General features: G+C 65.4%; 4 protein-coding genes across 4 annotated transcripts; 2 read left to right on the top strand and 2 right to left on the bottom strand.

The window, feature by feature from the left end:
• Positions 1 to 997: 997 nt before the first annotated feature.
• Positions 998 to 2655, top strand: LOC130159451 (interleukin-17C-like). Its single transcript, XM_056361117.1, is given in 3 exon segments — positions 998 to 1013; positions 1953 to 2350; positions 2352 to 2655. Coding segments are annotated over 3 exon segments (528 nt in total). The 3' UTR covers positions 2466 to 2655.
• IL17C (interleukin 17C) lies at positions 2655 to 2915 on the top strand (the record flags this gene model as incomplete). Its single annotated transcript, XM_056360970.1, has 1 exon — positions 2655 to 2915. A coding segment is annotated over one exon (261 nt), but the record flags the coding sequence as incomplete, so codon positions are not given.
• A 1332-nt stretch (positions 2916 to 4247) lies between these two features.
• On the bottom strand, positions 4248 to 7017 carry LOC130159387 (cytochrome b-245 light chain). The gene is made up of 6 exons (XM_056360969.1): positions 6863 to 7017; positions 6042 to 6111; positions 5752 to 5826; positions 5433 to 5516; positions 5278 to 5359; positions 4248 to 5186 (listed from the first exon to the last, which is right to left on the bottom strand). The coding sequence occupies exons 1-6, from the start codon at positions 6918 to 6920 to the stop codon at positions 5004 to 5006; spliced, it is 552 nt and encodes a 183-aa protein (XP_056216944.1). The 5' UTR covers positions 6921 to 7017; the 3' UTR covers positions 4248 to 5003.
• A 467-nt stretch (positions 7018 to 7484) lies between these two features.
• On the bottom strand, positions 7485 to 10745 carry MVD (mevalonate diphosphate decarboxylase). Its single transcript, XM_056360967.1, has 10 exons — positions 10599 to 10745; positions 10108 to 10178; positions 9883 to 9997; positions 9648 to 9794; positions 9367 to 9566; positions 9096 to 9170; positions 8642 to 8860; positions 8447 to 8562; positions 8247 to 8355; positions 7485 to 7746 (listed from the first exon to the last, which is right to left on the bottom strand). The coding sequence occupies exons 1-10, from the start codon at positions 10666 to 10668 to the stop codon at positions 7666 to 7668; spliced, it is 1203 nt and encodes a 400-aa protein (XP_056216942.1). The 5' UTR covers positions 10669 to 10745; the 3' UTR covers positions 7485 to 7665.
• Between the last annotated feature and the right edge of the window lie 576 nt (positions 10746 to 11321).

The following is an 11321-nucleotide window of genomic DNA, read 5'->3' as shown; positions in this document are numbered from 1 at the left end:
GACTCCGTGTTCTGGATATCCTGCATCCAGAATGGAAAAATAAACCCTGGTCCCACCACATCCTCCCCTTTCTGCTCAACACCATCATCGTGCCTTTGAGCATCCCCACTGCTGGAACACCCCTTGGTGCTGGACTTTGGAGCATCAGAGGGGATGGACACAGCCCTTCAGCCCTTTCCAGCATTGCCCAATTTGGGATTTCTATTCTGGCAGCCCTGGGAACGTGACGGTGATATCACCATCGGGCTTACGCAATGGGGCCAGGGTTGGGGCCATGGCCTTGGGCATGGGGATCCTGCTCCCATAGGTCACGGGAGGGCTGGGGGACGGGTACCCAGGCCACCCCATCCCTGGGATGCCCTGGGTACCCGTCCCCCAGCCCTCCCGTGACCTGGACCATGCAGCCCTACGATGCTCTCTCTATGCCCATCCCCAGGACATCAGGGCAGCCAAACTGATGGCCACCCCCTTCCCAACGAGTCTGTGCCTGCCCAGCCCCATCAGCCACCCACAATTCATTTGGGGGGGGGGGGGGGGGGCGGATGTCAGGAACTGATTTCCGAGCTGGAACACGCGGAGTTGAGAAGGAAGTAACGACGGCCCGCGGGGAGGAGGAAGGCAGCCGGAGCTGGAGTTTCCAGGTGTGTGTACATCACCTGCCCGAGCCCTATATAAAGGCGGCGGCAGCGGCGGTGCTGCCACTCGGTTGCCCGCATCCCTGGGGCAGCGGTTCGTAAGGGCCCCCCCAGTTTTTCCAGCGTGTTCCCGCACCCTCGACGCCCACCCCATGGTAACTGGGGGGGGGGGGGCTACAGGGGTGGGCACAGCATGGGGTGGGACTGCTGGCAGCTGGGGGTGGTGAAAGCGTGTGTGTGTGCACAGAGCAGGGTGCAACCCATGGTGCGGGGTGGGGGGGAGGGATGTGCATACGTGGGGGTGGGCATGAGGGCTGGCCAGCCGGGGGGGGGGCGGGGGGGCAATGGGCCAGCTGGGGGCAATGGGCCAGCTGGAATGTGCGTGTAGCTGCATGTGTGCTGGTGCCTGTACATGGCAGGCTGGGGATGTGCACGTGCTGCTGGCTTTGCACATGTGTACATGTGTGTGTGGTGGTATGTGGGTGGTATGTACATGTAAAGGCACAGCTGCTAGCGCTGTGTGTGTTTCTGGCTGGGGGGGGGTGCACATGGAAGAGTAGTCCAGTTGTATGTATGTGTGCTGCTAATGCATGTGTGTTTGCACGTATGCAGCCATCCATGTGCATGTATGCATATGTGCTGGTACTGCTCTGTGGGTGCATAGATGCACACGGGCTGATACCTCTGTATGTATGTAACGTCTGTGTGTGTGTGTATATATGCATGGAAGGGTAGTGCAGGGCATGTGTGTGTATACATGTGCTTGTATATATGCACAAGTATGCATGCACACACACTGGAACTAATGTCTGTTACAAATGTGTGCTGGTATGTTTACATGTGCATGTGCCTGTGCTGATACCCTGTGTGTGTATGATTGTGCATAGTTACGTGTGCTCTGTGTGTGTGTGTATGTACACATAGTATCTCTGTGTGTATAGCTGTGTGTGTGTATGTGCAGGGTATTCCCTGCACATGTATAGGTAGGGGGTGTGTCTGTGTGTATATGTACAGGTATCCCCCGCATACATATGGGTATATATGTGTGTGTATATGTACAGGGTATCCCCTGCATATGTACAGCAATGTGTGTGTGTATATATGTGCAGGTATTCCCTGTCTATGTATAGCTGTATATGTGTCTGTGTGTAGATGTATATATGTGTATGTGCAGGTATTCCCCATGTATATGTGTGTGCTAGTACTGTGTGTACATGCACGCACATACATGTGCTCCTGCTTTAGGGGAGGGGTGTGTACCACATGCACGAGTACCCCATGTGTGCGCATGCGTGTGTGGTGCATGTGTGGGTGCAGCCCTGCTTTTGGGGAGGGGTGTGGGGGTCCCGAGGGTGGGGGTAAAAGCTCACCCCAAGGACCCCTTGGAGTCCTTGGGTCCAGCTGCCCCCCAGGAGAGCCGGGGCTGGGTGCCGAGGAGGGTGCTGTGCGGGGTGCGGGTGCCCCCTCTGACCCGGGCTCTCGCGCAGGGCTGGCTCGGTGCCCTGGTGCTGCTGGGTGCCCTGGTGCTGTGCTGTGGCCTGCGCCGGCCCGGCGGCCCCCCGCACCATCCCCAGGTGCACTGCTACAGCGCGGGTGAGCTGCGGGACGGCGAAGCCCCCGCACACCTCCTGGGCCGCAGCCTGCGCTGGGACCACTACGTGCCCGTGCAGCTGGTGCCGCAGCTGGAGCGCTTGCAGGAGACCCCCGGCCACCGCCGCCGCCGCCCGCCGCCGCCGCCACCGTGAGCGTGCCTGCCCCGCGCTGCAGCTCCGCACCGGCCTCCACAGTGAGCCCAATGAGCGCTCCATCTCCCCATGGCGATACCGGTGAGTGCCACCCACTGGGGACCCCTCCACGGCCCCACACTGGCTGCTGCCTCCGTTTCCCCGAGCATCGTTCAGCTGCGCTTTCCCACGGGCAACCCCGTTGCCTGCCCAGTGCAGGGTGACTTGGGGGGTGATGGGGACCGGGGGGGTGATGGGGACACAGGGGAAGGGGCTTGCTGACCATGCCCCATAACTCACCCGCAGCATCGATGAGGACGAGAACCGCTACCCGCGCAAGCTGGCCTTCGCCGAGTGCCTCTGCAGTGGTTGCGTGGATGTCAAGACAGGTCGGGAGACGACGTCACTCAACTCGGTGGCCATCCACCAGACCATGATGGTCCTGCGGCGCAAGCCCTGCCCACGTCCCACCGGCCTTGGCCTCATCACCTTCGAGGTAGACTACATCAGGGTGCCGGTGGGCTGCACCTGCGTCCTGCCCCGCACCGGGCGCTGAGCCCCCCCTGCTCCCGTGGAGCCCCATAGCGTGACTGTGTCACTGCATCCATCCCAACCCGTGCTTGTTTTAGAGCACACACGCGGCCCCCCTCCGCCCCCAAACCCTCACCTTGTTATTTATGATTTATTTATGAGCCTTGCTGCCGGAGGATTATTTTTTTAACCCGTATTTATTGCTGACCTCCCCTGCCAAGGCTGCAACTCCGGGTCCAGCATCAGCCCGTGGTGCCCATGGCCCCGCAGCCAGATCCTGCGAGCCCTGCTTGGGGGCTCGCCGGTTATTTATTCCCCCCGCAAAGCTATTTATTGTCTCCTCTATATGTGCTATTTAAAGCTGGCAGCGTGCAGCCTGCAAATAAAGGCCAACCCCCCCAGCACGGTCCTTGTTCTTTTTCCCCAGTTGGGGGCGGGGGGCGGGGGGGTGGGGTGTGAGGATGTCAGCGCAATGGGGCAAAGAGGTGTGGGATGGGGCCAAGGGCACATCCATGGGTGTCCCGTGGGGTGATGCTCAGCTGTGGGGCATCTCTTGGCCCCAGCACAATAGGTAAAGTACCAGTGCACCCAGTGCGGCAGGGCAGGATGAACTGGGGGGTGATGGAGAGGGTGGCCGGGCAGGGGGGCATCCCACAACCCCAGCCCCGGGGAGGGGACCAGCCCCACACCCACAGCATCCCACCACCCACACCTTTCCCATGGCTCTGGCTCCCGGGCACCCACGTTCCACGGGCCCAGCGCCACCTGCTGGGGCCACCCACGTGCCCTGCCGGCACCCATGGGTGCCAGACCAGGGTTTATGGTGGGAGTGGGGGGGGCAGGGGCACAGAGCAGCTGCTGGTGCCCCAAGAGGGTCAGGGGTTTGTCACCACCAAGCAGCGCATGGTCTCACATCACACCTGGGCACCCCCAGCACCCGCAAGCAAGGAGTGAAATACCCACCCACCCTGCCATGGGGGGGGGGTCTCCCCCCCGGCTTTGGGGGCACCTCTGGGAGTTGCTGTGCAGCTGCAGTGCAGGTTCACACACCACCCCCACCCCCTCCCTGCTTCACCCCACCACTGGGTCCACAGAAGATTTTTGGGGAGGGGGGAAGGGGGGTACACGTGCAGGACTGTGGGGCCCCCATGCCACATGCCCCCTGAGGACACCTCCCTGTCCCCCACAAAAAAGGGACACAGCCCTGCACGTCCCCATGCCAACTGCAGCTGCACCACAAAGTTTGCAGCTGCACCACAAAGTTTGCCCATAATCGCACTGTTTGTCCTTAAAATTGGCCCCAGCCCAGCCCCAGCAGCTGCAGCCCCCCTGGGAAGTGGCAGGCAGGGGCAGCTGGTGCCTTTCCCACTTTTTATTGCAACAGCAACTGCAGAAGTGACAAAAAAAACAGTGAGAGCTGGTGCAGGGAGCAGAGCTGCCTGATCCCACCCCACAGGGCTGCGGGGCTTGGGGACCCCTCGGGGGGGCTGGGTATTTCCTGGAGAGCTGGTGTTCCCCAGGGATTTGGGGAGACCTCAGGGAACTGGGGACTGCTTGGAGAGCAGGGAGCTGAGCATCCTTGGGGATTTGGGAATCCCCAGGAGCTGGGGAGCCCCTGGAGGCTGGAGATGCCCCTGAGGAGCTGAGCATCCCCGGGGATTTGGGGATCCCCTGGCAGCTGACAACCTCACAGGGAGCTGAGCACCCCCAGGAGCTGGGGAACCCCTGGAAGCTGGAAACCCCACAGGGAGCTGAGCATCCCCAAGGATTTGGGGATTCTCGGGAGCTGGGGAGCCCCTGGAAGCTGGAGAAGCCCCTGAGGAGCTGAGCATCCCTTGGGATTTGGGGATTCCCAGGAGCTGCAAACCTCACAGAGAGCTGAGAATTCCTGGGTACTTAGGGATTCCTTGGGGAGCCCAGGGGGAACTGATGATCCCCAAGGATTCGGGCATCCCCAGGAGCTGGGGACCCACCAAGGAGCTGGGGAGCCCTGAGGACTTGGGGATCCCCAGGAGCCAGGCACCCCAGTTTCCCCACGAGGGGCTGGGGTGCATCTGGGAAGCAGGAGCACGAGCGGTGCAGCAGTGACAGGAGGCCCACCCCCCCCCCTCCGTTACTCAGCCTCAACGGGGATGGGGTTCACCTGCCCCCCCACCTCCACCGGCTGCTTCTTGCGGGCATCGGCGGGGGGCCGGGGCGGAGGGTTGCTGGGTGGCTGCTTGATGGTGTCCCCAATGTGCAGCCGCTCTGGGGGCTTCTGCTCAATGGGTCTCCACTCCTCCCCACGCACCGCCGCCTGCAAAGCCATGGTGACCATTGAGGGGGGGCTCTCCCCCGGCAGAGCCTCCAGCCCCCCAAAAACCCCTCCAAAGCCACTCTGCACTCACCAGCAGGTAGATGCCGCTCGCGATGCCCAAGCAGACGGTGCCCAGGATGGTGGAGAGGAGGAAACCAGCAGGGACAGCCAGGCTGTGCGAGAGACTGGGGGTCAGGAGGGGGCTGGGGGGGCTGCACCTCAGCCCTGACCTCCCACCCCACTTACGCGGCGTGCAGGATGGCTCGGATGTAGTAATTCCTTGTGAGGGGCCCAAACACCTTCACCACCGCCGTCATGTACTTCTGGCCGCTGCAGAGCAACACTGGGGAGGTCAGAGAGGCCACCCCCACCCCAGGGGGGACACCCAGCCCCAAGAACCCTCATCTCTGCACTGTCCCTGCATGGGACACCCCAAGGAACCTATCTGTGGGATCCAGCCGTGCTCCAGCCCCACTGCTCCCACCCTCAGAGCCACGTCCCTGTGTCTGGGGGGGTTCCAGGACCCCCAAGTCCCAGGGGTGAGGGAGGAGGACACACCACTTACCACCTCTCCATGGTGGAGCCTTTTTTCCGCTTGCTCCTGGGGTACTCGAGCAGGCAGACCAAGGCACCTGCTGCGCTGCGGGGGGTCAAGGAAAGAGGCGCTCGGGGCCAAGATTAGTCCCTAGTCACACCCCTCACCCAAAAATGGGCTCTTTGGGGCAGGGAAGGAGGGGTTTACACCCGGACTGGGGAGAAGGAGGGTGTCTCCCCCCACCCACGTCCTCCATCCTCATCGGGACAGGGGTTTCCCCTGGTTTTTCCCAGCCCCGGGCATCCTCTCCACAAGGATACATGGCATACGCCGCAAAGTACCAGTCCTTGAACTGCCCTGCCACGGCCACGATGCCACCTGTCAGCATGACTGTGGGGACACAGCAGGATGCTGGGGTCCCTGCCCAGTAATACAGCCCCCCGAGCCAGGGCACAGCCCCCCAGCCCGCAATACAGCCCCCCCAAACCCAGGGTTATCACCCGATGTGCGGGGCGCTGGGGAGATGCTGTGTGGGACCCCTTGGGTTCAGGGAAGGGAAATGGGGGCCTCCAGGCTGGAGAGTGCTGGGGGGTCCAGGCTGGGGTGTGCTGGGGGGGTCCAGGATGGGGGGGCTCAAGCCTGGGGGAGGTTTCTGCCCCCGTGGCCACGCGTCAGCTCCAGCCACGGAGCTGTGGTCCCCTCCGGCTGCCCGGCGGGGACAGGAAACCTGGGCGGAGACGGGGGAGAGGAGGAAGAAAAGGAAGAGGAGGAGGAAGAGGAGGAGGAAAGGGAAGAGAAAAGGAAAGAGAAAGAGGAAGACGAGAAAGAGGAAGCGGAGCCTCTAGCCCTGGCACCCCCAGCGGGGCCGGCACGTCCCGGCCGCCCTCAGCGCCCCCCGGCCGGCGGGACCGGACCCCCCCGGGGCTGCCACCCCCTCGAGCAGGACCGTGCCTGCGGGACCCCCGGGCTCAGCCCCCCGAGCCGCCGCTCCCTCCCTGCAGCCTGGGGACACGGGCTGCCTCGGGGACCCCCACGGCCGGGCCGGGGGCGCTGCGCGAAGCGGAGGCGCTCGGCACCCTGTGCAGCACCCAGGTCCCCAGTACCCAGCACCCCCCACCCACCCCCGGACCCCCGCACTCACTGAGCCCGGCCGCCAGCGCCTGCTCGTTAGCCCACATGGCCCACTCGATCTGCCCCATGGCGCCGCCCGAGTCCCTTCGGCTCCGCTCGGCCCGATTCGGTTCGGCCAGACCCGGAAGACTATTCAACCACGCCCCCTCCCGTAGGGCCCGCCCCCTCCCGCAAGCCCCGCCCACACAGGGACACGGCACCAGACCAGGGCCAGGCTCGGGGGCACAGGGGCCGTGCGGCGACAGGACCAGCCCCGCAAGGGACACGGAGGGATCGGGGACAAGATCAGTCCTGCAAGGGACAGGGGCCATGTGGGGGGACAGGGACTATGCAGGGAGGGACAACTCGGGGGACAGAGGACAGAAGCAGCCCCACAATGGATATGGTGGGGGGACAGGGGCCATGTAGGGGGACAAGGCCTGTGCAGGGCTACAGGATCAGCCCCACAAGGGACAACTGGAGCGACAGGGGACGGAAGCAGCAGCCCACAACGGACATGGGGGGGACAGGGGCTGTGCAGGTGGGCAGGATCAGTCCCAGCAGGGCCAGCCCCATCTCCTGCCCCCTGCTTTTGGCTGGTGATGTCCCCCACCCAGCAGCACCCATGGAGCCCGTACACGCCGAAACAGCGCTGCAGCCAGAAACCCTCTATTTCCTTACAAAACAGTAAAAACCAGCCCCGGGGGTCACATCCGGCCCCAGGGCTGGGGACAGCCTTGCACCAGGCCCGACTCAGCGCTGAGCCCCCCAGGTAGCACTGGCAGAGCCCCCCACGCCGGCGCGTCACGGCCATCCCTGGCAGTGTCCTCGGGCTCAGGCACGGCAGCGGGGCAGCCCGTCCACTCCCAGGAGGTGCTGGCTGGGGTCATCCACAAGCTGGGGACCGGGGCCGGGCTGTGGGGCAGGAGATGGGTTAGAGGCAGCATGGGCCAGATTCTGGCACCAGGGACCCCCTGCCTCAGGGCTGCGGGGCAGCTCTGGGCCCCACAGAACCTGAAAGACCAGCCCATGGGTTGTGGGAACACGCCTAGGGATAGGGTTCTGTACACCCCCCTGGGGATGGGGTCCCATATACCCCCCTGGGGACAGGGATGGGGGTGAGGTCCTGTGCACCTCTGGGGACAGGGATGGGGGTCCTGTGCAACCCTGGGGACAGGGATGGGGTCCCACACCTCCACCAGGGACAGGGATGGGGTTCTGTGCAACCCTGGGGATGGGGTCCCACACACCCCCACCAGGGGACAGAGATGGGGTCCCCCACAAACCCCCTGGGGACAGGGATGGGGCCCTGTGCATCCCCCTGGTGATGAGGACGGGGGCAGAGCATCACCGCAGAGGCCGGGCAGATGGGTCCCCCTGCCCCACACCCCCCCAGCCCCCCCCCAGCCCCGTACCTTGGTGTGCAGGATGTACCGGACAGCCCCCGGCACCGGCTCAGTCACCACGGCCGTGAGCAGCTCCTCCGGCAGCGAGGCCAAGCCGACAGGCAGCCCCCGCACAAACCTGCGGCACAGCCAGGAGCTCAGTCCCTGCCCCTCTGCTCACAGCCCCTGCCATCCCACCGCCCCCCAGTAAGAGATGGGATTGCTCTTACTGGTCCCCGTTGGTGGCGGGGGGGAAGCTGTGCCTCACCACCTCCACGAACTCAGCCACGGTGTCAGCCAGCGTGAAGATGACGGCGTTGGGGCCAGCGTCAAAGGTGTAGGCTACCTGTGGTGGGATGCGGGGGGGCCATGGTGAGGGACCACAGCACCCAGCAAACCAGGAGCCCCGCGGGGCCGGCTGGTACCTTGGTGTGTCCATGGTGGGTGTTGAAGCGGTGTGCCAGCGCAATGATGTGCCGCGAGAGGTCGTTGAGGTAGAAGATGGGAGGGAAGGTGTCGAGGCAGGTGGCGTGGAACTGGTTGCTGTCCTGCATGGTGAGCTGCCCGAAGCCCTCGAAGTCCCGCTCACGGATGTGCCGCATCATCAGGGCCAGGCGTTCTGGCACCACCACCTCTGCCCGGTGCTGTCGTAGCGGGTGGGTCACAGTCACCCCAATTCGGTGACACCCAAGGCATCATAACCCTTTGGGCTTTTACGCAGGTGGCACCACAGAAGCAAGACCCCCGCCCCGCCTCCCTCAGTGCCTGCCAGCATGGAGAAATGCCCCCCCGTCCAAGGGAACTGGGACCCCAAGCCCTGCCTGTGGGCAGGGGGCAGGCAGCCGCCCTGGGCAGGATCGGGCCCACTGCCCCCCATACCTTCAGCAAAGGGCTGGTGTCCACGCTGGTCTGCATCCCCGCCGTGCTGCCCACCTGCTTCTTCTCCCCGCTGACCTGGGGAGGGGCACAGGCAGTAGGACACAACCCCTGCCCCGAGCCCCCAACCCTGGCGAGAGGCAGCCCCTGAGCACCCAGCGCTGCACTCACAAGGGGTTGGGGTGCTCCCAGCACCCCTTCCCCAAATCCCACCCAGCCTGGCAGGGTGGGGTGGGAGGGGGCGCAGCCATTCCCCCCGACCCTAGTCCCTCACCACCAAGATGAGAACCCTGAGCTCCGGCCAGTGCGTCTCGGGGGCTACTTGGTGGGCGAGGCTGTCCCTGCCGTCGAGCCGCTCGCCCCGCTGCCACTGCACGAAGCCGCCCATCATGCTGCGGCAGGCGCTGCCCGAGCCACGCCGTGCCACCTCCGACAGCTCGCCCTCCACGCCGTACAGCCGCGCCAGCGCCGACACTGCGGGCAGGGGAGGGGGTCAGCAGCAGGGGGACACCCCGGCCACCCCCGCCCAGTGCCCCACGCTCCCCGCTCACCCACCCAGGCAGGCGTAGCCGGCAGCGGAGGACGCCAGGCCGGCGGCGGTGGGGAAGTTGTTCTCGGTGGCGATGTGGATTTTGTAGGAGAGGCTGAGCGGGGCCGTGTCCTCGGCGCTGCCGCCCCGGCGCTTACGGGCCAGGCGCCGCACTGCCAGGGGACAGGAGCCAGGTGGGGGGCCGGAACGGGGGACACCCCGCCCAGCCCCCCTGCGGTGCCCGGGGTGGGGGACACTCACCCTCCCGCAGGCAGGCCTGCACCCGGGGGTGCCCCACGTCGGCCTCCTCCCCGTTCAGCCACAGTCGGTCCTCTGTGAAGTCCCGGCTGGCGGCAGCTGTGGTGGTGGTCTTCAGCTGCCAGGGAGAGCGGGGTGAGTGCGATGGGTGGGGGGCTCAGCACCCCACAGGCACGGGCTGGTGGCAGAGGGGCCTGACCTTGACCCTGACCCTGACCCCACAGCAACCTGGTCCTGGTGCAGCGTCACGCTCAGGGAGGAGTTGATGGGCAGGATGAGGTCATTGTCCCGCTTGCCCCCTGCAAAAGAGAGCACAGCACGGCACAGCTTGGCACAGCACAGCACCATGTGGCACGGCACGGCTCGGCTCAGCACAGCTTGTCATAGCATGGCTTGGCACAGCTCGGCATGGCACTGCTGGGCACGGCACAGCATGGCACGGCTTGTCATAGGTTGGTTTGGCACTGCAGCGCGGCATGGCACAGCATGGCACGGTGCAACAGAGCGTGGCACGGCGCTGCTGGGCATGGCACAGCATGGCACAACACGGCACGGCACGGCACGGCACGGCACGGCACGGCACCGCACTGCTGGGCACGGCACGGCACGGCACGGCACCGCACCGCACCGCACTGCAAGGCCCGGCACGGCCCTGGCCAGCCCGGCCTCCCCGCTCGCCCCCAGCCCGCAGGCGCCCACCGGCGCCGGGCTGCACTCACAGTACTTGATGACGGCGATGTTGACGGGGGCCGTGCAGGTCACCAGGACGAGCGGCCGCTCCTCCGCCATCGCGCTGCCGCCGCTACCGGGACGCTCCCGGCCGGGGCCGGGCGGCCTCAGGTCCCGCCCCCGAGCTACACACGTGATGGTGGCCCGTGGCGGGTTGCCGCCTCGCCATTGGCCGGCGCCGCGGCGCCCGGCTCTCGGCGCCCAATGGCAGCGATCGGACCACGGGGCGGTGCCGCCTCGCCCCGCCCACTGGCGGCGCAGGGACGGGCACGCCGCGGCGCCATCTTCGAGTCGCGAAGGAGCTGCGCATGCGCCCTGGGGGAGCGGTGGGACGGCGGTCACCCGGTGGCCCCGAGCGCCCAGTGCTCCCAGTGCTCCCCAGCACGCCTCTGCCCTCAACATCCCAGTGCTCCGGTGTAACCCCAGTGCTCCCCGTGATCTCCATATCCCCTGTGCCCCCAATGCACCAGTGCTCCCAGTTACCCCAGCGCTGCCCCAGTGTCCCTGCAGTGCTCCCAGTATGCCTAGAACCCCAATGCACCATTTCCAGTTACCACAGCACTGCCCCAGCATGCCCAGTAATGCCTCAGAGCTCCCAGAGCCATCAGGGCTCCCAGTTATCCTACTGCCTCCAGTGCTCCCAGTGCCTTTGCAGCCCCCAGTGCTCCCAGTATGCCCAGTACCCCAATACCTTAGTATCGGTCCAGCACTCC

This window comes from Falco biarmicus, chromosome 15 (genome assembly GCF_023638135.1).
Source record: "Falco biarmicus isolate bFalBia1 chromosome 15, bFalBia1.pri, whole genome shotgun sequence".
Lineage (NCBI taxonomy): Eukaryota > Metazoa > Chordata > Aves > Falconiformes > Falconidae > Falco > Falco biarmicus.
This window is presented reverse-complemented; position numbering and strand designations above follow the sequence as displayed.

Excerpts from the sequence above, each read along its gene's own strand:
- LOC130159387 (XM_056360969.1), bottom strand. The coding sequence starts at position 6,920 with ATGGGGCAGATCGAGTGGGCCATGTGGGCTAACGAGCAGGCGCTGGCG. Across the intron at positions 5,827-6,041 it reads TACTTTGCGGCGTATGCCAT|CGCAGCAGGTGCCTTGGTCT; the intron begins GTATCCTTGTGG and ends GACCCCCCGCAG. Across the intron at positions 5,187-5,277 it reads CGAGCGGCATCTACCTGCTG|GCGGCGGTGCGTGGGGAGGA; the intron begins GTGAGTGCAGAG and ends ATGGCTTTGCAG.
- MVD (XM_056360967.1), bottom strand. The coding sequence starts at position 10,668 with ATGGCGGAGGAGCGGCCGCTCGTCCTGGTGACCTGCACGGCCCCCGTC. Across the intron at positions 9,998-10,107 it reads TGACGCTGCACCAGGACCAG|CTGAAGACCACCACCACAGC; the intron begins GTTGCTGTGGGG and ends TCTCCCTGGCAG. Across the intron at positions 9,567-9,647 it reads TGCCGGCTACGCCTGCCTGG|TGTCGGCGCTGGCGCGGCTG; the intron begins GTGGGTGAGCGG and ends CCCTGCCCGCAG.